The 27,586-nt window shown below is 41.7% G+C and overlaps 1 protein-coding gene across 1 annotated transcript; it reads left to right on the top strand.

The window, feature by feature from the left end:
* Positions 1-28: 28 nt before the first annotated feature.
* On the top strand, positions 29-26,042 carry LOC124279945. Its single transcript, XM_046715825.1, has 8 exons — positions 29-141; positions 9,360-9,617; positions 11,097-11,199; positions 13,431-13,551; positions 21,725-21,919; positions 22,760-22,896; positions 23,206-23,314; positions 25,147-26,042. Exons 1-8 carry the CDS (start codon positions 128-130, stop codon positions 25,266-25,268), a joined length of 1,059 nt encoding a protein of 352 aa, XP_046571781.1. The 5' UTR covers positions 29-127; the 3' UTR covers positions 25,269-26,042.
* The last annotated feature ends 1,544 nt before the right edge of the window (positions 26,043-27,586 follow it).

Genomic DNA, 27,586 nt, shown 5'->3' with positions numbered 1-27,586 from the left:
GTGGTCTAACCACGTCACGTGTTTCCCCGTGTGACAATATATACATTTGACGCCAGAACAGCGGAATACCCTCCTTCGTCTTGAAACTGGTGACAGTTCTGTGAAATATACAAAAACCGGAGTGGACATGGCTGACGAAAAGTAAGTATCCCTACTCCGTTATAGATGCACGCATAAATGAATATAATGACCATAATTATTACGGGTAAAGGTGTTCGTCAATGTACCTGTTGATCTCCAGGACAGGGTGAGGTACGTTCCACTGTCATTCTGCGCAGGAGTGTCAAGTTCTATCATTGAATACAGGTCACGCTGGCCTATGTAGGTCAGACAAAATATGTCTGGGGATAAATGTCAGGTTCTGCATTGTCCCCGCGGGCTCGGCTCCAATGATTTATACGATGATAAAATCAACCGACATGCTTTGATTGGTCGAACTGAAAAAATGGGTTTTTGTGAGTGAGTTCTGTTTTACGCCGGAAATCGAACACGGATTTTCAGCGTGACAAGCGAACGCGTTAACCACTTGGCTAACCCACCGCCCCCATAGGTTATTGTGAAGATACTTGACTTTGCATATTTTCTTTTAAAGATTAGCAAATATTAGAAGTAATATGTATATTATTTGTTTCACCCATGGACACAATATATAAACTTATACATCAAATCTTTATTGTATGACTCAACCTTCATGGGATTTAAAAAATAAACCCATGAAATTAATAAAGGCAAAAGATTCAAATAGTTATGATAATCTATAACAGTTTTTGTGCTACGGCATTCGTTCACCTCGGACACCGCCAGCTGTAGATTAAGGATGGACACACGTGAAGATCCGGGTTAGAACTGGTCTTCACCACCCCATGCTTGTCGTGGTAACGGTATCGGGTGGTTAGGCTCGCTGACTTGGTTGACACGTGGCATCATATCCCAATTGCATAGATTGATGTTCATGCTGTTGATCACTGGATTGTCTGGTCCAGACTGGATTATTTACAGAACGCTGCCATATAGCTGGAATATCGCTGAGTTCGGCGTCAAACTAAACTCACTCACTCACTCATTAAGGACGGACTATATGATATTGTACTGAATTCAAAATGGTAAAGCATTATACCTTAGAAAAAGGAAAAAAGTGTCTCCCAAACCAAAATATGATTAAGAAGATTATTGGGTTATTTTTTTTATTTATTAATTTTTTTCAAAAATTTAACTGGATTTGCTTAAGCACCAGCTTTTTTATGTAGAATCCCTACAAAATGCCTGGACACACCTGCGGAAATGATGTGTCCGTCTGAGCCCCCAGACTTGATTTAGGTATCACAAGGTTGTGTTTAAAACTGACGGCATTATCCCAGTGGGAGGTTAGACCAGGGGCGCGTTGTTTAGCCGATACGCTGTGCAGCGCTGCGCTTCTATTGGCTGAACAACGCCTCGCTGCATGCATCGCAGCGCTTCGGCTAGTCTGTCTCACAGTCCCTGAACCAGATTAATTTCCCTACTGCCAAGCCCTCTCCGCAGTGCTAAAGCCCTAAATAAAGCAAGTCTAGATTTCCTCAGGTCTGAATCTCTGGTCTCCCTGGGGCTCCTTTTCAATATAAATGGGCTTGTTTGTTACTATCAAAATTATATATATTCAGAGACTAAGCCTTAGTCTACGCTTCGGCGTGCAGCGACTGAGAGAGGTGCTTCCTGCGTAAGCGAGCGACATTCAAAATGGCGTCACGGCATGTCATTCTGCAAGGTAACAGAGAAAACTTGTCTGCTCTTCTGTGACCAATAGGGACAAGTTTTTAATGTTGCGCATACAATTCAAAATCATTGCATGGAATATCTTCTGCAGCTTCGTGTGCCAAAAGTGTGGTTAGTATCGGTGATGTGTTTATATTGGACGACGCCATATTGAATGAAGCGCTCACACAGCAGTCCGTTGCACGGGAAAGCAGGCAGCGTAGCGCAGCGAAGCTTGCAAACTTTTGCTGAACAACGCGCCCAAGGGTTTTCTGTGTATGATGCACCTACTTCAACTACTGCATGATAATAGTCAGGTCACAGGTGCATTTTTCACGCGGGTTAGTGGGGTAGGCTAGTGATTAAAGTGTTCGCTCGTGTTGGTTTTCCCCCACATGAACAAGCCCATGTCTAGTGTTCCCCTCTGCTATTTACTGTTGATAAAGCTGTGCCACACCTAATTAACTCACTCTGCGTGCCCTCCGTCATAGCTTGTACTTGCACTCGGTGCTTGGTAGTCTCGGAGTCATCATAGTCTCCCATAACTTTGTACAGATGTGAGTGAGTGAGTTCAGTTTTACGCCACACTCCAGCTATTCCAGCTATATGGCGGCGGTCTGTAAATAATCGAGTCTGGACCAGACAATCCAGTGATCAACAGCATTAGCATCGATCTGCGCAATTGGGTGAGTGAGTTGAGGTTTACGCCGCACTCAGCACTATTCCAGCTATATGGCAGCACGGTCTGTAAATAATCGAGTCTGGACCAGACAATCCAGTGATCAACAGCATGAGCATCGATCTGCGCAACGGGGAACCGATGACATGTGTCAACCCAGTCAGCGAGCCTGACCACCCGGTCCCGTTAGTCGCCTCTTACGACAAGCATGGTTTACTGAAGATGGCCTTCCAAAATCGCCTGATCTGAACCCGGTCGAGCATCTGCGGGACGAACTTGCCGACGCGTAGCAGGAGGAATGGCGAAGAATACCCCAAGCAAAAATCCGACGTCTTGACCTGAACGCCCCCTTGTGTCCACGTGTGTGCAGTGAGTGAACTGAATTAATGCTGACAATGACAACATACATATGTTCATCCGTGTGTCGAATTTCCGTCATCTATGTTCAAGCCCAAACCTCTTATGGACACTTAAATACGTTTAATGCACTTCTCTAGTTTCTTTTTTAAAGAGTCTATTTGTTAAAAGGTGAGGATCCACTATTTTTCCCTTCGTGATGAAAGAATCAGTAAAAAATGTCCTGCCTGATTGTATTGATTTTTCCATCACAAGGTGTCTGCATTTCAAATAATCAGCTCGTATGGATGATCTTTCAAATAGTTTCCATTTAATCACTGGTTTTACAAAGATAACTGAAATAATTTACACACTTATATATACAGTGAAATATTATATAAATCGTTAGCATTAAATGAGAGGATATAAAATAAGGGCATTCGAAGTACTTTTGAAACCATCGGTACTTTAAGTGTGTTCTTTTCAATGTTTGGCTGAATTTCTCATTTGGCAACACTTGAAGGGATGGAGTAAATCCAGCTGGGGTACATGAAGGTAGCAAAGGTACTGTAAGTCCCCATGACTACCTGCATCGGCTGGCGATCTATAGCCTGTTTTAAAATTTATTGTTCTGTTATTTTTATATCTTATAGTAACAGGCTGGTTTAATTCGCATTCTGTAATACTGTAGTTGTTTTAACTGTCCACTGACGACAGGTTGTGAAAGTCTGAATAGATTCCTCATTACTGTACATATAAGTACTACTCGTCACGATATGGCTGAAATATTGCTCTCTCTCTCATGTCAAGGTCATCCTCAAGGTCATGGCCTGAACACGATTATGTTGATATCGTATCTGGAGATCTCTGTAGTATAAGTAACTGAAAACAATGACATTAAGAAGCTCGCTCGCGAAGTCGAGTTCATAAGCTTCATTTGCAGGTTTCACTAAACTGCTATTTGTTTCTGCAGATTTTAAGTTTGTAACATGTTTATAGTTTTCATTTTCATAATGACAACAACTGGTCACAGTTACCTATTTTCAATGAGCATCATATGCGTCAAGTTCGTACTTCGACTGACACCGAAACATTATGATGGTCAAGTTTAAGTTCAAGGTCATACGTGTCACGGTCGCTGGAACGATCATTCGTAAGGTAGTTCTACCATTGAACACTATGAACCAAATCGCCCTTTGTTTTTGCATGAAAAGTTTGAAGGACTTAGACCACCCATTATTGCAACAAGAACTAATAATGCCTATGATTCGCTAAACATTTGGGCTCAGCGTAACCGAAAGTGCTTGTACTTTTCCCATTAGGAAAGCTAGAGAAATGGTTTATTTAAACCACACCTGGCATGGATTTCTTTTAAGAGAAGTGATGTAATCAAACAAGTCGAAAATTGAAGTACCTTTAAAGTTGATAACATGTTTCTAAAAAGAGAAGCACGTGACATTCGTACTTATTTACAATCATGATATTCTTTTATATATTTTCCAAACCAGAAGTGATGTCATTAGACTGAGGTGCGTGATGTAATTAGACCTGGTGTGAGATCATTAGACTGAAAGTGGTGTCATTAGAGCTGATCTAGTATCGTTAGACCGGATGTGGTGTCATTAGACCGGAAGTGTTCTCATGATAGCCAAGAGTGTCAAGGAACTGAAAGTGATCTTTTGGATTGGCGGTGTTCTCATAATTTAAAGTAGTGGCAATAGAATACAGAAGGCATGTATTTCCTCTAAACTAGGGTTATGGTATCAAACTGGAAAACTTTATGGCATGAAATTGTATTTGTAACGGCAAGTTTCTTAGCGGTTGACAGTTTGATACATGGGAGTTAGCTCCCTTGTGTACGGATGCTTGAAGCGAGCGGAAAATATGAGTGCGATGTGGTTTGCGAATTTCCAAGTCATGGTGTACTCTGATACAGCATAATGTTGCACGTACTTTATAGTCAGTAGCACTAACAGAGCCAGCACGAACATTGAAGTCTGTGTCGTTATGATTGCGAGACTGTTTGCCCGTGACGGGATTGAATTTTGGACTGCGAATGCGATGATATGTGCAAATGCGAAATACAAATTGACTGGAATCTGACCTCTCCTGTTGTTCTTCGATCTTGGAAACATTACAGTATTTGTGACCTGAAAATAGTGGCTTCTGTTACCAGCACTAGTTAGCTATTTAAGACAGACAGCTTCAAGTATGTTCTCCATGCTCATATTTACGACTATCTTCTACCATACTGATTCATGTGACTTTTGATGTGTTTGATTTTAAACATTTGTGCGCGCTTTGAGCATGCCCCTTTGTGGTATGTATTGCGCAGTACCTTCATTATCATGTTTTAAAGATTAAAGATGAAAATGCAGCAGAGAGGGTTCGGGTGATCCTGGCACAGTCAGGCTGGTAAGGCTCATCACAGCTCAGGGCCCTCGCCCCCACTACACGCAGCCCAGACAGCGAATGGGACTTCTCCCAGGAAACGCTGCCTAGTCGAACCCACCAAGAACTTTCCGGAGAATATGAAGGCTCTCCACCATTGCAGCCTTCTGCATTACCCAGAGTGTCAGAAGGGTTGTGCTCCCGGTTGAGAACCCGGGCACTGTCCTGATCTACGCAAAGAGATCAGGAGGTACCAAACCAAGGGCACCGAGAACAATTGGGAGCCTGACGACAGTGTACTTGGGATACAAGCGAGACATTTCAAAGGCGAGGTCCGCATACTTAGTATGCTTTTCCCGAATCTTGCCAATCACATTGGTGTCAAAAGGGACAGAAAATTCAGTGATATAAAAAATCCATTGGCTTTATAAAAAACGGACAAGATCAAGTTTGTTGGCAGGAATTCTCATGAGAGACCTACCCAATGACGACATGTGTTGCGAGAGAGCTACCCCTTTCCACACCCTGCGTTTTACATTTGTGTGACGAGTCACCTTTTTACGACCCAGAGATGTACATGTATGAAGGTGGAACCACCGTACTCGAACCTCTGATGAATGCCCGCGTGACGAAAGAGTCACCTGGTCATGTGCTCTAGTCACCTGTGTACGAGCGCCGTCACGTGGGACTACCCTCTCATGATTACATGAACACAGACACAGAGATAAATAGAACATGGGGTCTGGGTCGGTTTTATGATAATTTTGAGAATATTCTTTAGAAAGATAAGTGGATTCTTTAAACTAGAAAATATATTATTCAACAAGGAAAAAGAGGATTTGAATTAAACCAGGAGACAGTTTGTCTGACTAACCGGTAATATGTTCCGGCAAATAGGAAGTTTCTGTTGTTTTTGAATATTGCTTTCCACTTTAGTAGGAAGCTAATATAAGCAAACGTCCACCAAAGTAATATAAACTTAGACATATTTAATCACGATCCATTCATAGCATATCCGTGACTTCAGTGATGCTGTGGTGTTGTCCATCCGTGACTTCAGTGATGCTGTGGTGTTGTCCATCCGTGACTTCAGTGATGTTGTGGTGTTGTCCATCCGTGACTTCAGTGATGTTGTGGTGTTGTCCATCCGTGACTTCAGAGCCCCGGGTCCCGATCCACAAAACGTTCGTAATGCTACGACATTCGTAAGCCTATGATAAACTATAGAGTTACGACAGGTCGTAAGGTTACGAACGCTTTGTTGATCGGGACCCAGGTCACAAATCAGTTGAAGTTAAGCAACGTTGGGTGCGCGGAGTATTTGGGTAGGTGGCCGTATTTGAAAGCTTGACTCCTGAGAGTTTCTAGGACTCCAGTCCTGTCCCACAACGAAGCACATGTGATACATGTGGTCTCTCCTTAGGCAAATGAGTTTGTTCAAAATTGCCTCTGTCCACCCAGCAGAAAATGTACCCGGTGGGAGAAGTCATGTGACTATAATCTTCTAGCGCCAAACAGGCAGCTTGGGTTGTCCGGAGTAATACATGTAATGTGTTACTAATGCGCTTTAGCATACCTTCATCGCGTGGAGACAGCGCAATATATATCTCATTATTAATTTCATAGTATTATTTGTTGGGACTGCGATAAACATTGTTGTGAAACATATCTTGATAGCTTTACAAGGAACATTCCATCAATACAGAATATTAATTAAATCAAAACTTATAGCAGCATACTAAAGGACCAACTCAGATTTTCACCCGACTTGGAACTTCTAACAAGTCCCTAAAACATGGTCTGGAGCATTTAAAACTTAAGTGTTCTAGTCTTGAACCTGGATCAAGTAACCGGCCTCTTGGAACCAGAATGAAGGTCTTACCCGGAATCCCAAACCATACACACTAGCGGACTGTCTGGCAGAGCCATATAAAAGATTAAACGTTCACTGGAATATTAATTATATACTATATATATTTAAAAAGTTATGCATGCTCCTGCCAGTTTCCATGTTACATTAATACGTACTTGCATCGTTTTGCACAGGTATAGTTAAAACCTTTATTGACCTCCATCAATATTCCAGCAACATCACGGCATCACATACTGTACCTAAGAGGGAAATCGAACCCGAACATCCGCGGACGCTTTAACCACTAGGCTACCCCACCGCCCCTTAGAATTCAGACATGAAGCTGACATTGTCATTAATAGAATAATGTTTTCACTCGTACCCAAACTCTGTAGAGAATAGAATGCGAGTAACCTGATGCCCAGTTTGTGCTACCATCACCACAGTCTTACATTTACAAATTCAAAGATTTCTTTACCAAACGTGATCCTGGTACACTGTGTTTGTCCGACTGAGAATGTACCTAAGTCTGATTTCATTCAAAGCACTTTTCCTGCTCCGTGTTTTAACTGTATCATGTTTGCTAGTTTTATCTGATGGTTTAACTCTCTGATAGTCGCCAGTAGCTAGCGGCATGGTGTAAGCAGAAGTCCCATGGTCCCTAGTGTGATGATAAATGTGGTTGCTGTCTATCTGTTTCCCATGTTTATAGTGTATTGTTATAAATACTCATATTCTTTATCATAGTCTTTATCATAGTCTTTATCATATTCTTTATCATAGTCTTTATCATATTCTTTATCATAGTCTTTATCATAGTCTTTATCATAGTCTTTATCATATTCTTTATCATAGTCTTTATCTGATATTAAATGCGGTAGCATCCGTATTTTAGTCTATTAACATGATGAGGCATAAAAATCGCTTACGCGCAATTGTACAATTTTTGCTCCAGTTATTTATCGACAACCTTGACCTCAGAACCATACACAACGTATGGGCTTAATTTGGAGTCATATATATTAGACAATTGCTGCAACAAGTCCCCCTTTTTAACCTGAACAGGTGCGTAATTTAGTTGCTAAACATCTACTTGACCATAACAATGATTGAGAAAAAATACAGGAACATATTCATTATTTAACTGCAAATTTAAAAGGTGAGTTGAGGTGAAATTGCGTTTAACGTCGTGCTTGAGAATATTTCGCTCATATGACGACGTGCATGCGTGTGTATGTGTATGTGCGGCTGCTTGTACTAGCCCAGGCTTAAGCTGGTTTTACAGTGCTAGCCCACTGAGATGCCATGCCGCAGTGAAGCAGGAATACCCCACTCAGACACATTATACTGACTCCGAGCCGACCAGTCCTTGTTGTACCCATTAATGCTGAGCGCCAGACAGGGACCAACAAGTACCATATTTTAACGTCTTTTGGTATGACGCGGTCGGGCAAATGTAAAAGTGTATTGTTAGTCTTATCTGGAAGAACATCCTATAGAACATGTCAGCAAAAAGGACGATATAATCTGCAGATAGCAGCATCAATACCCGTGTGATATATATAGCTGGACACCCCGAACACATGGTGCATCTGTTCGTAATCCAATTCCATGTAATCACTGTGGATAGAACAAGATTCATCATACAACCTTGTCTGAGACCTTGTTATAGTCGAAACACCCAGAGAAAAAAATATTTTAAAGCCTTAAATATCCCTCCGTACAACTATAAACAGACTGATCATAGAACGCCATTCTTGAAACAACTCTATAGTATATTAACTAGACCAAGATTTAAATCTGTCAAAGAAATCAAATGTATTTATGACAGTCTATAAAAAGTACACAGGACGTAACCCGTTTTTAGACGGTTAATGTTTAAAAGCAGTTTGAAGAAGTAAGATACAACCTATTTTATCTTACCTCACACATAAATGTCGTTTTCTGATTGGATGAGTTAATCAATGTACCCCGCTTACAAGCGAGTAACATTTTCTATGTTACCCACTGGAAATGCCGAACTGTGGGAATTCGTTAGGTACTTCGTGTATGTAGTGTGTGGGCTGTTGCCTCACTCTGGTATTCCTTGTTATCATCCAATACCCGTGCTTGAAACAGTTCAAAATTAACATTGAGGTGTTCGGTAAGATAACTGCGTTGTTCACTGGTCCCTCATAAACAAACATCGAGGGTACATCAACCCATGCCCCCGTCGTGACCAGTGAACAACTTATAATGTTATATCCCTTCTGGAATCTCCTGACAAGTCCTTACCCCAAACGCCAACTTCGCATTAAGAGTAGATGTACTGATATTGGGGCTGCGCAGTAAGTTACCATGTACTCATGTGTCGGTGCCGTCTCGTTGCAGGCTGATCAGAGCAGTAGATGAAATATCAATAGACGATTCTGATGGCCGTGGTTCTACTACGGAATGGACAAGGTCGCCCATCATATTTAAAGCTCTGGATGAAACTGATGATGATGTAGTAAGTGACACGGAGACAGTAGACGGTGCTCGACAGAAGATGGGTCTGTTCGGAGCCTTACTGGCCACACGGAGGGACAAACATGGCGACTACTGCCACAGACTCCAGGAAGTGGAAGAAAAAAAGTGGACCAAACTCCGGTAGGGGTTATGTAGTTCTACATTTCCAGAAACTACACACAGACAGAAGACAGAAATCGAAAGCAACACAATGTATATATTTGTGATGAATAGGACAGAGTGACACGATGTCGATATGTAAAAACGTCTGTGTACCAATTCATCTTGATAAATAACTATTCTTCTGGTACTCACTAAGAAATATATAGACAAAACCATTGTCACGACAGAAACACACAATCATTTCTCTAACCTTCAATACTTAATAAACATTACAAACATAATGTCCCTACCCGGAAGTTATGGTAAATGAAAAGACCCATTTATTGGTCAAAATGTAGTGTTAACGTTATTGCAGTAATAAGGACGATTAAACTGACATCTTGCGACGATAAGGATGATTAAACTGACTTCATGCGACAATAATGATGATAAAACTGACTTCATGCGACAATAAGGATGATTAAATTGACTTCATACGACAATAAGGGTGATTAAACTGACTTCATACGACAATAAGGACGATTAAACTGACATCTTGCGACGATAATGATGATTAAACTGACTTCTTGCGACAATAAGGATGATTAAACTGACTTCATGCGACAATAAGGATGATTAAACTGACTTCATACGACAATAAGGATGATTAAACTGACTTCATACGACAATAAGGATGATTAAACTGACATCTTGCGACGATAAGGATGATTAAGCTGACATCTTGCGACGATAATGATGATAAAACTGACTTCATGCGACAATAAGGATGATTAAACTGACTTCATACGACAATAAGGATGATTAAACTGACTTCATACGACAATAAGGATGATTAAACTGACTTCATACGACAATAAGGATGATTAAACTGACTTCATACGACAATAAGGATGATTAAACTGACTTCATGTGACAATAAGGATGATTAAACTGACTTCATGTGACAGTAAGGATGATTAAACTGACTTCATGTGACAGTAAGGATGATTAAACTGAGTTCATACAACAATAAAGAAAAGTATGACTAAACTGGCTTCATTTGAAGCGTTAAGAGCAGTTTGACAGACAACACCCGCTGAGCATTTCTTACACCAATTCAGTTGATCTATGAGATAGAACAATGCAGTTCTTAGACTACGAGTCGCGTTTGTGTAGGCTATGAGACCGACCGAGAGAACAAATGGGCGGGCAAACGCAACATGTAATACAGAAGAAACTGCAAAACCGGAGATTAGAACACAGTGACAACCAACTCTGTGAAGGAATTCATGAAGTTCTGGGTCACATATTTGTGTGTGACGACGCAACATTTCTTGTGTGGTAACCCAGTGGTTAAAGCTTTCGTTGTCACACCAAAGACCCGGGTTCGATTCCCCATATGAAATCAATGTGTGAAGCCTATTTCTTTATTCATTTATTGACTGTTGTCTTGACTGTTGAGACCAATGCACTGAATCATAGTCTCATTCTGCGGAGCATAATTAATTACCTTTGCAGGGCCGAGGATGAACTGAGATATATCAACCAGATCGATGTGTCTTCATGGGACCACTACGAGGTGTTGGAGTCTATTCGCCATCTCCGGGGGAAAATCACATTTGTAAGTGCTCCATAATGTCTTAGGTGACTACTATCATTCACACCGTCAGTCAAACTGTCACTTACACCATCACTTACACTGTCAGTCAAACCGTCACTTACACCGTCAGTCACACCGTCAGTTACACCGTCAGTCACACCGTCACTTACACCATCACTTACACCGTCAGTTACACCATCACTTACACCGTCACATACACCGTCAGTCACACTGTCAATCACACCGTCAGTCACACCATCAGTCACACCGTCAGTCACACAATCAGTCACACCATCAGTCACACCATCAGTTACACCATCAGTCACACCGTCACTTACACCATCACTTACACTGTCAGTTACACCATCAGTCACACCGTCAGTCACACTGTCACTTACACCATTACTTACACTGTCAGTTACACCATCAGTCACACCATCAGTCACTTATACCATCAGTCACACCGTCAGTCACACCATCAGTCACACTGTCACTTACACCATCAGTCACACCTTCACTTACAACATTAGTCACACCATCACTTACACCATCAGTTACACCGTCAGTCACACCGTCAGTCACACCATCAGTTACACCGTCACTTACACCATCACTTACACCATCAGTCACACCATCAGTCACCCCGCCACTTACACCATCAGTCACACCGTCAATCACACAATCAGTTACACCATCAGTCACACCGTCAGTCACACCGTTACTTACACTGTCAAGTACACTGTCAGTCACACCGCCACTTACACCGTCACTTACACTGTCAGTCACACCGTCACTTACACTGTCAAGTACACTGTCACTTACACCGTCACTTACACTGTCAAGTACACTGTCAGTCACACCGTCACTTACACTGTCAAGTACACTGTCACTTACACGGTCACTTACACTGTCAAGTACACTGTCAGTCACACCGCCACTTACACTGTCAAGTACACTGTCAGTCACACCGCCACTTACACTGTCAAGTACACTGTCACTTACACCGTCACTTACACTGTCAGTCACACCGCCACTTACACTGTCAAGTACACTGTCAGTCACACCGTCACTTACACTGTCAGTCACACCGTCACTTACACTGTCAAGTACACTGTCAGTTACACTGTCAAGTACACCGTCAGTTACACTGTCACTCACACCGTCACTTACACCGTCATTGACACCATCAGTTACACCATCACTCACACCGTTATCACACCGTCACTTACACCGATGCTGTAGTCATACTGCGGGGATAATATTGGGATAGCGTTCTGTTGTCATGCATACAGGATACTTAAATCATGCCGCTGGGATACTGTAGGATGCTACACTCTTCAAGAAAAGAAACGCATAGGTGACTTTGAGATTATTGGACTCCTTTAACTGCAGCAAAACCAATACAAATATACCATTTGTTTACAAAACATCATCTATGTGCGATTGTAAACAGCTTAAGCGCCAAAACGCGGCAATGTTAACTTTTCCCCTTGTTTTAGAAGGGTTTGAAGAAATATTCACCAAAACGTCACCAAGAAAACATGCAAAGCAAAATGAACGAGCAAGTGTGCTGAAAGGCATGCGGTATCGTTCACTATAAAAGGGCAAACGTTGTGTTTAATTTTTGTCATTCGTTTTGCCTGGAAAAGAGGATATCATCATGCTACGACTGAGTGCCGCCAACCGAAACTTCGCCTTGAAGCTGGGGAGTCGCAGTCTGCAGTTGCCCGACATATCTGCACCTTACGTGCTTCCGATTATGTACTGACAGGCGGAGTTTGTTCCTACCTTGCCAATTCTAAAGTCAATGTCTTCCCGATCACCAGATATAAACCCGCGAGAACACCTAGGGAATGAACTCGATCGACGTGTACGTCAACGTCAAAACACGCCTCAGACACTTCCACAACTGACTATCGCATTGCAGGAAGTGTGGAAAAGGGTTTCCTCAAGAGGGACTTCGTCGACATATTCAGTCTGTGCCCAGACGGTGCCGAACAGTAATTGCTGCCAATGGTGGCCATACCAAGTACTGACTTTGACGCCATCTTGTGGAAACACAACAATAAAGGCTGCTGTTGTGTTCGCGAACTCTTTGACTATAGACAAATTTTCACCTTTTAACATTGAAATTACATGAAATAATTGCTCTTAAACTAGTGCAATAAGTTCTTCTAAAAATGGCTTATGCGGTTCCTTTTATATATATTTTTTTTATTTAAAGAGTGTACATATTTCCATTCATTTTGTAGACATTCTTCCGGGAGCACGACGTCTTTGAGAAAAGTCACATGATGCGGACCGAGAACAGTTTTGTTGAGATAACCTTCATCATTGCAAACATGGGCTCGGATGGGAAGGGGACATCAATAGGTAATGGAGACTGGTTTAATGACTGTCGGTGGTGGAAGTTCATGAATGGTATGATTCCTGTCAGTGGTGGGAGTTCATGAATGGTATGATTATTGTCGGTGGTGGAAGTTCATGAATGGTATGATTATTGTCGGTGGTGGGAGTTCATGAATGGTATGGTGGGAGTTCAGTTCATGAATGGTATGATTATTGTCGGTGGTGGGAGTTCATGAATGGTATGATTACTGTCGGTGGTGGAAGTTCATGAATGGTATGATTATTGTCGGTGGTGGGAGTTCATGAATGGTATGATTACTGTCAGTGGTGGGAGTTCATGAATGGTATGATTACTGTCAGTGGTGGGAGTTCATGAATGGTATGATTATTGTCAGTGGTGGAAGTTCATGAATGGTATGATTATTGTCGGTGGTGGGAGTTCATGAATGGTATGATTATTGTCGGTGGTGGGAGTTCATGAATGGTATGATTACTGTCGGTGGTGGGAGTTCATGAATGGTATGATTATTGTCGGTGGTGGGAGTTCATGAATGGTATGATTACTGTCAGTGGTGGGAGTTCATGAATGGTATGATTACTGTCGGTGGTGGAAGTTCATGAATGGTATGATTATTGTCAGTGGTGGAAGTTCATGAATGGTATGATTACTGTCGGTGGTGGGAGTTCATGAATGGTATGATTATTGTCAGTGGTGGAAGTTCATGAATGGTATGATTACCAGTGGTGGTAAGTTCATGAATGGTATGATTACTGTCGGTGGTTGGAGTTCATGAATGGTATGATTACTGTCGGTGGTGGAAGTTCATGAATGGTATGATTATTGTCAGTGGTGGAAGTTCATGAATGGTATGATTATTGTCAGTGGTGGAAGTTCATGAATGGTATGATTACTGTCAGTGGTGGGAGTTCATGAATGGTATGATTATTGTCGGTGGTTGGAGTTCATGAATGGTATGATTATTGTCAGTGGTGGGAGTTCATGAATGGTATGATTACTGTCGGTGGTGGAAGTTCATGAATGGTATGATTATTGTCGGTGGTGGAAGTTCATGAATGGTATGATTATTGTCGGTGGTGGAAGTTCATGAATGGTATGATTATTGTCGGTGGTGGGAGTTCATGAATGTTATGATTACTGTCGGTGGTGGAAGTTCATGAATGGTATGATTATTGTCGGTGGTGGGAGTTCATGAATGGTATGATTATTGTCGGTGGTTGGAGTTCATGAATGGTATGATTATTGTCAGTGGTGGGAGTTCATGAATGGTATGATTACTGTCGGTGGTGGAAGTTCATGAATGGTATGATTATTGTCAGTGGTGGGAGTTCATGAATGTTATGATTACTGTCGGTGGTGGAAGTTCATGAATGGTATGATTATTGTCGGTGGTGGGAGTTCATGAATGGTATGATTATTGTCGGTGGTGGGAGTTCATGAATGGTATGATTATTGTCGGTGGTGGGAGTTCATGAATGGTATGATTATTGTCGTCGGTGGGAGTTCATGAATGGTATGATTATTGTCGGTGGTTGGAGTTCATGAATGGTATGATTATTGTCGGTGGTGGGAGTTCATGAATGGTATGATTACTGTCAGTGGTGGGAGTTCATGAATGGTATGATTATTGTCAGTGGTGGGAGTTCATGAATGTTATGATTACTGTCAGTGGTGGGAGTTCATGAATGGTATGATTATTGTCAGTGGTGGGAGTTCATGAATGGTATGATTATTGTCGGTGGTGGGAGTTCATGAATGGTATGATTATTGTCGGTGGTGGGAGTTCATGACTGTTATGATTACTGTCGGTGGTGGAAGTTCATGAATGTTATGATTACTGTCGGTGGTGGAAGTTCATGAATGGTATGATTACTGTCAGTGGTGGAAGTTCATGAACGTTATGATTACTGTCGGTGGTGGGAGTTCATGAATGGTATGATTACTGTCGGTGGTGGAAGTTCATGACTGTTATGATTACTGTCGGTGGTGGGAGTTCATGAATGGTATGATTACTGTCAGTGGTGGAAGTTCATGAATGGTATGATTACTGTCGGTGGTGGAAGTTCATGACTGTTATGATTACTGTCGGTGGTGGGAGTTCATGAATGGTATGATTACTGTCGGTGGTGGAAGTTCATGAATGTTATGATTACTGTCGGTGGTGGAAGTTCATGAATGGTATGATTACTGTCGGTGGTGGAAGTTCATGAATGGTATGATTACTGTCAGTGGTGGGAGTTCATGAATGGTATGATTACTGTCAGTGGTGGGAGTTCATGAATGGTATGATTACTGTCGGTGGTTGGAGTTCATGAATGGTATGATTACTGTCAGTGGTGGGAGTTCATGAATGGTATGATTACTGTCAGTGGTGGGAGTTCATGAATGGTATGATTATTGTCAGTGGTGGGAGTTCATGAATGGTATGATTATTGTCAGTGGTGGGAGTTCATGAATGGTATGATTACTGTCGGTGGTGGAAGTTCATGAATGGTATGATTACTGTCAGTGGTGGGAGTTCATGACTGTTATGATTACTGTCGGTGGTGGAAGTTCATGAATGGTATGATTACTGTCGGTGGTGGAAGTTCATGACTGTTATGATTACTGTCGGTGGTGGAAGTTCATGAATGTTATGATTATTGTCGGTGGTGGGAGTTCATGAATGTTATGATTACTGTCAGTGGTGGGAGTTCATGAATGGTATGATTACTGTCAGTGGTGGGAGTTCATGAATGGTATGATTACTGTCAGTGGTGGGAGTTCATGAATGGTATGATTACTGTCGGTGGTTGGAGTTCATGAATGGTATGATTACTGTCAGTGGTGGGAGTTCATGAATGGTATGATTACTGTCAGTGGTGGGAGTTCATGAATGGTATGATTACTGTCAGTGGTGGGAGTTCATGACTGTTATGATTACTGTCGGTGGTGGAAGTTCATGAATGTTATGATTACTGTCAGTGGTGGGAGTTCATGACTGTTATGATTACTGTCGGTGGTGGAAGTTCATGAATGTTATGATTACTGTCGGTGGTGGAAGTTCATGAATGGTATGATTACTGTCGGTGGTGGAAGTTCATGAATGGTATGATTACTGTCAGTGGTGGGAGTTCATGAATGGTATGATTACTGTCAGTGGTGGGAGTTCATGAATGGTATGATTACTGTCGGTGGTTGGAGTTCATGAATGGTATGATTACTGTCAGTGGTGGGAGTTCATGAATGGTATGATTACTGTCAGTGGTGGGAGTTCATGAATGGTATGATTATTGTCGGTGGTGGAAGTTCATGAATGTTATGATTATTGTCAGTGGTGGAAGTTCATGAATGGTATGATTATTGTCAGTGGTGGAAGTTCATGAATGGTATGATTACTGTCAGTGGTGGGAGTTCATGACTGTTATGATTACTGTCGGTGGTGGAAGTTCATGAATGGTATGATTACTGTCGGTGGTGGAAGTTCATGACTGTTATGATTACTGTCGGTGGTGGAAGTTCATGAATGTTATGATTATTATCGGTGGTGGGGAGTTCATGAATGGTGGCGATTACTGTCAGTGGTGGGAGTTCATGAATGGTATGATTACTGTCAGTGGTGGGAGTTCATGAATGGTATGATTACTGTCAGTGGTGGGAGTTCATGAATGGTATGATTACTGTCGGTGGTTGGAGTTCATGAATGGTATGATTACTGTCAGTGGTGGGAGTTCATGAATGGTATGATTACTGTCAGTGGTGGGAGTTCATGAATGGTATGATTACTGTCAGTGGTGGGAGTTCATGAATGTTATGATTACTGTCAGTGGTGGGAGTTCATGAATGGTATGATTACTGTCGGTGGTGGGAGTTCATGAATGGTATGATTATTGTCAGTGGCGGGAGTTCATGAATGGTATGATTACTGTCAGTGGTGGAAGTTCATGAATGGTATGATTATTGTCGGTGGTGGGAGTTCATGAATGGTATGATTATTGTCGGTGGTGGGAGTTCATGAATGGTATGATTATTGTCGGTGGTGGGCGTTCATGAATGGTATGATTACTGTCAGTGGTGGGAGTTCATGAATGGTATGATTACTGTCGGTGGTTGGAGTTCATGAATGGTATGATTACTGTCGGTGGTGGGAGTTCATGAATGGTATGATTATTGTCAGTGGTGGGAGTTCATGAATGGTATGATTATTGTCAGTGGTGGGAGTTCATGAATGGTATGATTACTGTCGGTGGTGGAAGTTCATGAATGGTATGATTATTGTCAGTGGTGGGAGTTCATGAATGGTATGATTACTGTCAGTGGTGGGAGTTCATGAATGGTATGATTACTGTCGGTGGTTGGAGTTCATGAATGGTATGATTACTGTCGGTGGTGGGAGTTCATGAATGGTATGATTATTGTCAGTGGTGGGAGTTCATGAATGGTATGATTACTGTCAGTGGTGGAAGTTCATGAATGGTATGATTATTGTCGGTGGTGGGAGTTCATGAATGGTATGATTACTGTCAGTGGTGGGAGTTCATGAATGGTATGATTACTGTCGGTGGTGGAAGTTCATGAATGGTATGATTATTGTCAGTGGTGGGAGTTCATGAATGGTATGATTACTGTCGGTGGTGGGAGTTCATGAATGGTATGATTACTGTCGGTGGTGGAAGTTCATGAATGGTATGATTATTGTCAGTGGTGGAAGTTCATGAATGGTATGATTATTGTCGGTGGTGGAAGTTCATGAATGGTATGATTATTGTCAGTGGTGGGAGTTCATGAATGGTATGATTATTGTCAGTGGTGGGAGTTCATGAATGGTATGATTATTGTCAGTGGTGGGAGTTCATGAATGGTATGATTACTGTCGGTGGTGGAAGTTCATGACTGTTATGATTATTGTCAGTGGTGGGAGTTCATGAATGGTATGATTACTGTCGGTGGTTGGAGTTCATGAATGGTATGATTACTGTCGGTGGTTGGAGTTCATGAATGGTATGATTATTGTCAGTGGTGGGAGTTCATGAATGGTATGATTATTGTCAGTGGTGGGAGTTCATGAATGGTATGATTACTGTCAGTGGTGGGAGTTCATGAATGGTATGATTATTGTCAGTGGTGGGAGTTCATGAATGGTATGATTATTGTCAGTGGTGGGAGTTCATGAATAGTATGATTATTGTCAGTGGTGGGAGTTCATGAATGGTATGATTATTGTCAGTGGTGGGAGTTCATGAATGGTATGATTTTTGTCGGTGGTGGAAGTTCATGACTGTTATGATTATTGTCAGTGGTGGGAGTTCATGAATGGTATGATTACTGTCGGTGGTTGGAGTTCATGAATGGTATGATTACTGTCGGTGGTTGGAGTTCATGAATGGTATGATTATTGTCAGTGGTGGGAGTTCATGAATGGTATGATTATTGTCAGTGGTGGGAGTTCATGAATGGTATGATTACTGTCAGTGGTGGGAGTTCATGAATGGTATGATTATTGTCAGTGGTGGGAGTTCATGAATGGTATGATTATTGTCAGTGGTGGGAGTTCATGAATGGTATGATTATTGTCAGTGGTGGGAGTTCATGAATAGTATGATTATTGTCAGTGGTGGGAGTTCATGAATGGTATGATTATTGTCAGTGGTGGTGGAGTTCATGAATGGTATGATTATTGTCGGTGGTGGGAGTTCATGAATGGTATGATTATTGTCGGTGGTGGGAGTTCATGAATGGTATGATTATTGTCAGTGGTGGGAGTTCATGAATGGTATGATCACTTACGGTTGAAGGGGTTAATGACTGGTATGATCACTGTCGGTGGAAGGGGTTAATGACTGGTATGATCACTGTTGGTGGAAGGGGTTTATGACTGGTATGATTACTGTCGGTGGAAGGGGTTAATGACTGGTATGATTACTGTCGGTGGAAGGGGTTAATGACTGGTATGATTACTGTCGGTGGAAGGGGTAAAAGACTGGTATGATCACTGTCGGTGGAAGGGGTTAATGACTGGTATGATTACTTTAATTGGAAGGGGTTAATGAATGGTATGATAACTGTTATTAGAAGGGCTTAATGACTGGTATAATTACTGTTATTAGAAGGGGTTAATGACTGCTGGTATGATTACTTTTATTGGAAGGGGTTAATGACTGGTATGATTACTGTCGGTGGAAGAGGTTAATGACTGGTATGATTATTGTGGGTGGTAGGAGTTCATCACTGGTATGATTACTGTCGGTGGAAGGGGTTAAAGACTTGTATGATTACTGTTATTAGAAGGGCTTAATGAATGGTATGATCATTGTCGGTGGAAGGGGTTAATGAATGGTATAAACACTGTCGGTGGAAGGGGTTAATGACTGGTATGATTACTGTCGGTGGAAGGGGTTAATGACTGGTATGATTACTGTTATTGGAAGGTTTAATGAATGGTATAATCACTGTCGGTGGAAGGGGTTAATGAATGGTATAATCACTGTTAGTGGAAGGGGTTAATGACTGGTATGATTACTGTCGGTGGAAGGGGTTAATGACTGGTATGATTACTGTTATTGGAAGGGGTTAATGAATGGTATGATTACTGTCGGTGGAAGGGGTTAATGACTAGTATGATTACTTTTGTTTGAAGGGGTTAATGAATGGTATGAATATTGTCGGTGGAAGGGGTTAATGACTGGTATGATTACTGTTATTAGAAGGGCTTAATGACTGGTATGATTACTGTTATTAGAAGGGCTTAATGACTGGTATGGTTGCTGTTATTAGAAGGGCTTAATGACTGGTATGATTACTGTTATTGGAAGGTTTTAATGAATGGTATGAATATTGTCGGTGGAAGGGGTTAATGACTAGTATGATTACTTTTATTAGAAGGGCTTAATGACTGGTATGATTACTGTTATTAGAAGGGCTTAATGACTGGTATGATCACTGTTGGTGGAAGGGGTTAATGACTGGTATGATCACTGTCGGTGGAAGGGGTTAATGACTGGTATGATCACTATCGGTGGAAGGGGTTAATGACTGGTATGATCACTGTCGGTGGAAGGGGTTAATGACTGGTATGGTCACTGTTAGTGGAAGGGGTTTATGACTGGTATGATCACTGTTGGTGGAAGGGGTTAATGACTGGTATGATCACTGTCAGTGGAAGGGGTTAATGACTGGTATGATCACTGTCGGTGGGAGGGGTTAATGAATGGTATGATTACTGTCGGTGGAAGGGGTTAATGACTGGTATGATTACTGTTATTGGAAGGTTTAATGAATGGTATAATCACTGTCGGTGGAAGGGGTTAATGAATGGTATAATCACTGTTAGTGGAAGGGGTTAATGACTGGTATGATTACTGTCGGTGGAAGGGGTTAATGACTGGTATGATTACTGTTATTGGAAGGGGTTAATGAATGGTATGATTACTGTCGGTGGAAGGGGTTAATGACTAGTATGATTACTTTTATTTGAAGGGGTTAATGAATGGTATGATCATTGTCGGTGGAAGGGGTTAATGAATGGTATAAACACTGTCGGTGGAAGGGGTTAATGACTGGTATGATTACTGTCGGTGGAAGGGGTTAATGACTGGTATGGTCACTGTTAGTGGAAGGGGTTAATGAATGGTATGGTCACTGTTAGTGGAAGGGGTTTATGACTGGTATGATCACTGTTGGTGGAAGGGGTTAATGACTGGTATGATCACTGTCGGTGGAAGGGGTTAATGACTGGTATGGTCACTGTTAGTGGAAGGGGTTTATGACTTGTATTATCACTGTTAGTGGAAGGAGTCAATGAATTGTATAGTGTTAGTTTATTAAGCAGGGCTAATGATAGACAGTCTGAATTTAGGCTGACAATAGAAGGTATGGATCCACAAGGGGATATGGGAATAAACTTTAGTAGGGTGAGGCATCATAGAAGTTTTCAATGGCCATTATGTTAGCAAAATAAACTGACGTTCAAAAGAAAGTACACACCTGATTCTTTGGTAAAATATTTTCTTAAAAACAGCATTTATATTTAGAAAAGTTGCAAGTGTTTCATAAACGTCACAGATAGCGTACACAATTGCAACATTGCTAGCAAAATATTTATTTTTTATTTAAATAGTCCCAAAACACCAGGTGTGTACTTTCTTGTGTACGTCGGTATATTTACATGGATACAGTATTTACCATTGGTCTTGTTTGTAGATGACATTGTTGCCCACATCGTGGATGTCACATACAAGTTCTGCAAGCTGATCACGTATAAAAGTTCACTGACAGTCATGAAATATCTCGACAAGGCATGTGTGAAAGTAGCTCACGGTGTTCACACACGTCACTTCCTCTGTGCACTGCAGGATAAGGCCGTGATGGAGAGGCAGCGTGGTGACATTGATTCGTGTAGGTATATTTACACATACATGTATCTGTCTTAACAACCAGGGCTCGAGTTGTGTTCTCAGCATAGTGTCGGCCCAATATCTCCTTTAACGCACAGCGAACACAGGGGCCAGTATCTCCTTTAACACATAGGGAAGACTGGGGCCCTGTATCTCCTTTGACACGGGGAAGACATCTTATATTTGGGATTACACCTTCTCAGTAAAGTGCAGATTCTAAAATTTATTGGGTCGAGTCCCCATTCAGAGTTAGGCACCTAATCGCCAGCACACAAAGTGATGGAGTGGGTTTGAATGTGTGCTGGCGATTAGGTGCCTGACTCTGCAGGTGTGAGGGCAGTGGGGTGGCCTAGTGGTTAAAGCGTTCGCTCGTCACGCCGAAGACCCGGGTTCGATTCTCCACGTGGGTACATTGTGTGAAGCCTTTTTCTCGTGTCCCCCGCCATGATATTGCTGGAATATTGCTAAAAGCCGCGTAAAACTAAACTTACTGAGGGTGTGGGTTCGAATCCCGAATGGGACTCAACCCAATAAAAGTACTAGAATCTGTACTTTACTGAGGAAGTGTAATCCCAATTATAACATGTGTCACCCATGCCACTTCTCGGTCCACCCATGCCACTTCTCGGTCCACCCATGCCACTTCTCGGTCCACCCATGCCACTTCTCGGTCCACCCATACCACTTCTCGGTCCACCCATACACCAAGTCAGTGCTCATTTTGTCAGCAAGACTAAAAATCCTTGATGTTTGTTATGAACCTTGTGCTTAATCATGTGCCACGCCATGTTATAATGTGCAATAGTAGTACACATTAGCGACATGATCATTACTATTACAGATAAGTTCTGGATGTACAGCTGGGCTGTGAACGATTCAGAGGATGACCACGGGAAGAACGTGGTGGCGTTTCAGAGTGTACGACGTCAGCGTTTCCTTATGTGCAACATGACTTCCAAGAAACTCTCTCTTGTCAAGGTAGGCTTCACACAAGACCTTAACTCAATATTGAACTCCATACGTGAATCATCATGTTTGTATATGTTTTTATACATTAGCTAACCTGTCTTGACCTTGACCTTGACCACGTTGTCTTGTCTAATGTCTGTTGACGTCGTCTGTGAATATCATCTCGAAAAGCACTGGACGAATCAAGATGAAATTTTAATATTCTTTCAACCAATCATGACACCAAACTTTGTTCACGAGGTTCAAATCATGTTTTCAATACATGTCCTTCCCGCTGGGCCAATGCTCATTATTGTGTGGTTATATTATATTTTTTAGAAAAACATTGATCCCAACCTGAGGATAATGAAATCCAACAGCCCATGTTTATTCTTGATGACTCTGAACGGTAGCAATGAGACGTTTCTGGAGTCCGTGGCTTATGATGGTAAGTTCTCAAATTACACTATATACCTTGTACCACCTCTGATGGTAAGTACTCAAATGACACTACATCGTGTATGTCTTCCGCTGGTAAGTTCTCAAATGACACTATAACTTGTATAGCCAATGATGGTAACCTCTCAAATGACACAACATATTGCATCGCCTCTGATGGTAAATTCTCAATAACACAGTATCTGATGATAACTTCTCAGTCACACCGAACCTTATGGAAGGAAGTTAGCAATGACACCAGATCTTATTCAGATCCAATCCTGAAGATTCAGAGTAAGTAAACCCTGCCCGCAAGACGGTATGACAAGATTCAGAGTAAGTAAACCCTGCCCGCAAGACGGTATGACAAGATTCAGAGTAAGTAAACCCTGCCCGCAAGACGGTATGACAAGATTCAGAGTAAGTAAACCCTGCCCGCAAGACGGTATGACAAGATTCAGAGTAAGTAAACCCTGCCCGCAAGATGGTATGACAAGATTCAGAGTAAGTAAACCCTGCCCGCAAGACGGTATGACAAGATTCAGAGTAAGTAAACCCTGCCCGCAAGACGGTATGACAAGATTCAGAGTAAGTAAACCCTGCCCGTAAGACGGTATGACAAGATTCAGAGTAAGTAAACCCTGCCCGCAAGACGGTATGACAAGATTCAGAGTAAGTAAACCCTGCCCGCAAGACGGTATGACAAGATTCAGAGTAAGTAAACCCTGCCCGTAAGACGGTATGACAAGATTCAGAGTAAGTAAACCCTGCCCGCAAGACGGTATGACAAGATTCAGAGTAAGTAAACGCTGCCCGCAAGACGGTATGACAAGATTCAGAGTAAGTAAACCCTGCCCGCAAGACGGTATGACAAGATTCAGAGTAAGTAAACCCTGCCCGCAAGACGGTATGACAAGATTCAGAGTAAGTAAACCCTGCCCGCAAGATGGTATGACAAGATTCAGAGTAAGTAAACCCTGCCCGCAAGACGGTATGACAAGTGGGATGACTTCAGTTTACCAATAGCCAACTTTCCACATTCCAACGCTTCCAGTTGTTTGCGTCTGAACATTCTGACGTACAATCGATCATGTTCTTAGATCAAATAAGTGCATTTTGCTCAAGCAATTTCTCAATTTGATGCATCAGTGTTATAAAAGATGTCCAATTCAATTCCCTCTCATTCCTATGTTGTTCCAGAACAATTGACGTGCCTTTGAGTGTGTTTGTTAAGGGTGACACCGGCGGAGCAGGATACGCTCAACCTTTCACGCTACCCAAAAAGGAAATTAACTGATACGATGTATAAGTTGTTTCCCAGCAAAGGTTATCTGTTAGATATAGTATCACTGTATCCCTACCTGCAGGTATTGTTAGCTGAATGAACACATGAAAGACTAACGGTGAGGCATAGTTTCATTCCCCCTTCAGTTAAGTACATTTGTAATTGCTTCGTCTTACACATCCTTCTCAGCAGTATCTATGTGTTGAAGGTGCATGCTATCAATGTTGTTTTATGTTGTAGGTGCTATACATTATTTCGGGGCGGTGGGGTAGCCTAATGGTTAAGCGTCCGCTCGTCACACTGAAGACACGGGTTCGATTCCCTATATGGGTACAATGTGTAAAGCAATTTTTTCAGGTATCCTGAATATTGCAAAAAGCTGCGTAAAACCATACTTGCGCACACACTTAATATTATTTCAATACAATTTCTCCGAAGTTATTTCTCTTAGAAGACAGGGTTGTATATTATTTCGTAATTATTTCATATTACTGTTTTCAATTATTGTTTTTAAATTAATGGCAAATGAAAACATATATTTCATTATTTATTTGTAGGTCTTTTCGTGAGCTACGATGATGTTGATGAACTGGAACTAAGCCGGAAGGACCCACAAGATAGGTCATCAGATGATACCCGTGCAACCTTTGCCTTCCAAATCACACCAAGTGCACCATGAATCGGGCGCCCTGCACGGTGTAATCAGTCTGAACGGGACTTCTTTGGAACAATAACTGAAGTTTTGATTTGAACAACTACAATGGACCTGGAGTCCTGTGTCAAAGGTTAATCCTGTTAATCCGGAGCAGGATTAGTCGACGACTTGCCATTAGCCCCTTAAGTCAGGGGAGATAACTTGGATATCACGTTACTCTCCCATTCGTGACCAACTCGTGTTATTCCGGGACAAGCCGAATTTTCTTGGAGGTTACGGAAAGAGGCGAGTGGTGACGAATGGTTACCCTCCTACAAGAACAATTTTCCTCATAGTCTGAGGTTCCCTAAGTTGCCAAGTGTGTCCCTTGGTAATGTGTTCGAATCCCTGATTGGACGTGACTATGTTTTTGGTTTATCAACACCACGCCCGTTCTCATTTATATAATTCCAGACACTTCCGGCCATTGCAGGCTCTCATCTCCCTACTTCCCCATCCCTATCATGTCTGATACTTCATGCTGCAAAAGTACCGTCACACATTCCTCCGAAATACATTCTGATTACACGATTAAATCTTGTATTTAATGAGTCAGTTAAGTTACTTGTGTCTTGCTTTATTATAATCTAATTGGCATCGGATTGTGTATTGTGGATACTGGAAGTTTATGTGAGATCATGGATTTATTTCCAAACATGCTTTTACTTTGTTTCCAACGAGGACTTTATTGGAAAAACGTAATTTTTCTGTTATGAAATGACGTTCAAATTAGATATAACTCAACGTTGATTATCTTTCTTTTAATGGTCTGTTGTTTTCTATCCTCCCTGGATAGGACTTCTGCCTGGGGAGCGGAAGGTTGTTGTTCGAACCTTTGTCAGAACGTCATAAGGTGTTACGTAATGAGACGTTAAAATATGGTATTAACCTGACTGGCGTTTAAAGGCGATGAACAGTGATCGGCTGGGAGGGCGTATACATGTTAAACATGGGCGTGGCATCTCAGAGGACAAAATATGAAATGTGGGGTGCAGACTAGTAGAAGCAGGGGCGAACACACTCTCTCTCTCTCTCTCTCTCTCTCTCTCTCTCTCTCTCTCTCTCTCTCTCTCTCTCTCTCTCTCTCTCTCTCTCTCTCTCTCTCTCTCTCTCTCTCTCTCTCTCTCTCTCTCTCTCTGTATACATCTGTCTGTGTTAACTGTCATGCACTACAGACTCCGATCTGACAGCGTTTACTGAAATGTTCACCATGATGTATTTCTATTTTGATGGACGTAATAAATAAAAATCCTACATACGTTGTTAACGAAAAACAGAAACAATAGAATTATCTGCGTTGTTTGAATTAAGACTTCCCCAGTGATTCCATGGCGTATCAACTATGTCGTGCACGACAGCACATAGTTATAACAACTCGAAAAATTAGAAATTCAATGTATTACTCCGACTGAGTGAGTTATGATTTAATGTCACAGTGGCCATATTTCAGTGGTATCCGAGACGCCATCACTAAGCTTCACACATTGTACCCATATGGGTGAGGTGAGGTGAAATTGGGTTTAACATCGTGCTTGAGAATATTTCGCTCATATGACGACGTGCATGCATCGCTCTATGCAATATACAAGAAGTTGTTATCCATAATCTACTTCCCCACCCTCCCCCACCCCCTTCCAACCTCCCCTTCCCAAGAGGTCCGACAAATAACAGAAAATAACAGAATCATTTCGGTGTTTGTTTCCTGGTAGTGTCGTTTTACACTTCCTTGTGAATAAGGTTAAGACAAAACTCATGTTGATAGTGTATAGAGAAATATGTAGTGTGCCATACACATCCTGAAAACAATACACCCAATACTGTCAGCCTTTAACAAGTGGCCAGTGTAGATTTCAGCAGTTGCAGGTTGATAATGAAGATTATGTCTGCCTCTTCCTGTTATATTTAAGTAGCATAATGTAAAAATATCATTTTCTGGGTTTTTTAACTGAGGTGCTAGTCGAGCACCAGTTCACAAAATGGACTTACATATTCATCTGGGAGATGTTTATGTTTATGCTGACATTCTGGTTCAGATCAGTCACCTGTGTTCTACAGACATTAGTCATTGACAGTTTCATTTCACTAAACATAAACTCGTTTACTGCCTAGTAAGTGAAAGAGGAACTTTGCATCACAAACAGATTGTATAGCCTTGATTAATCTACTATCAGGTCAAAATCCACTGTCGAACGGAATGTGACATGCAACGAAAGTAGAAAGGACGGAGCTTTGGGTATTTAGCTTTCTTTCACATCCTTTCTGATACAGAGCAGATAAACATACATGTTGCTGTAAATCTATTC

This window comes from Haliotis rubra, unplaced genomic scaffold (genome assembly GCF_003918875.1).
Source record: "Haliotis rubra isolate DU_JTF1 unplaced genomic scaffold, ASM391887v1 Scf259, whole genome shotgun sequence".
NCBI classification, from domain to species: Eukaryota; Metazoa; Mollusca; class Gastropoda; order Lepetellida; family Haliotidae; genus Haliotis; species Haliotis rubra.
Note: the sequence above shows the minus strand (reverse complement) of the source record. Positions and strands in the feature narration are given on the sequence as shown.

Excerpts from the sequence above, each read along its gene's own strand:
- LOC124279945 (XM_046715825.1), top strand. Across the intron at positions 11,200-13,430 it reads TCCGGGGGAAAATCACATTT|ACATTCTTCCGGGAGCACGA; the intron begins GTAAGTGCTCCA and ends TTCATTTTGTAG. Across the intron at positions 13,552-21,724 it reads TGGGAAGGGGACATCAATAG|ATGACATTGTTGCCCACATC; the intron begins GTAATGGAGACT and ends TCTTGTTTGTAG.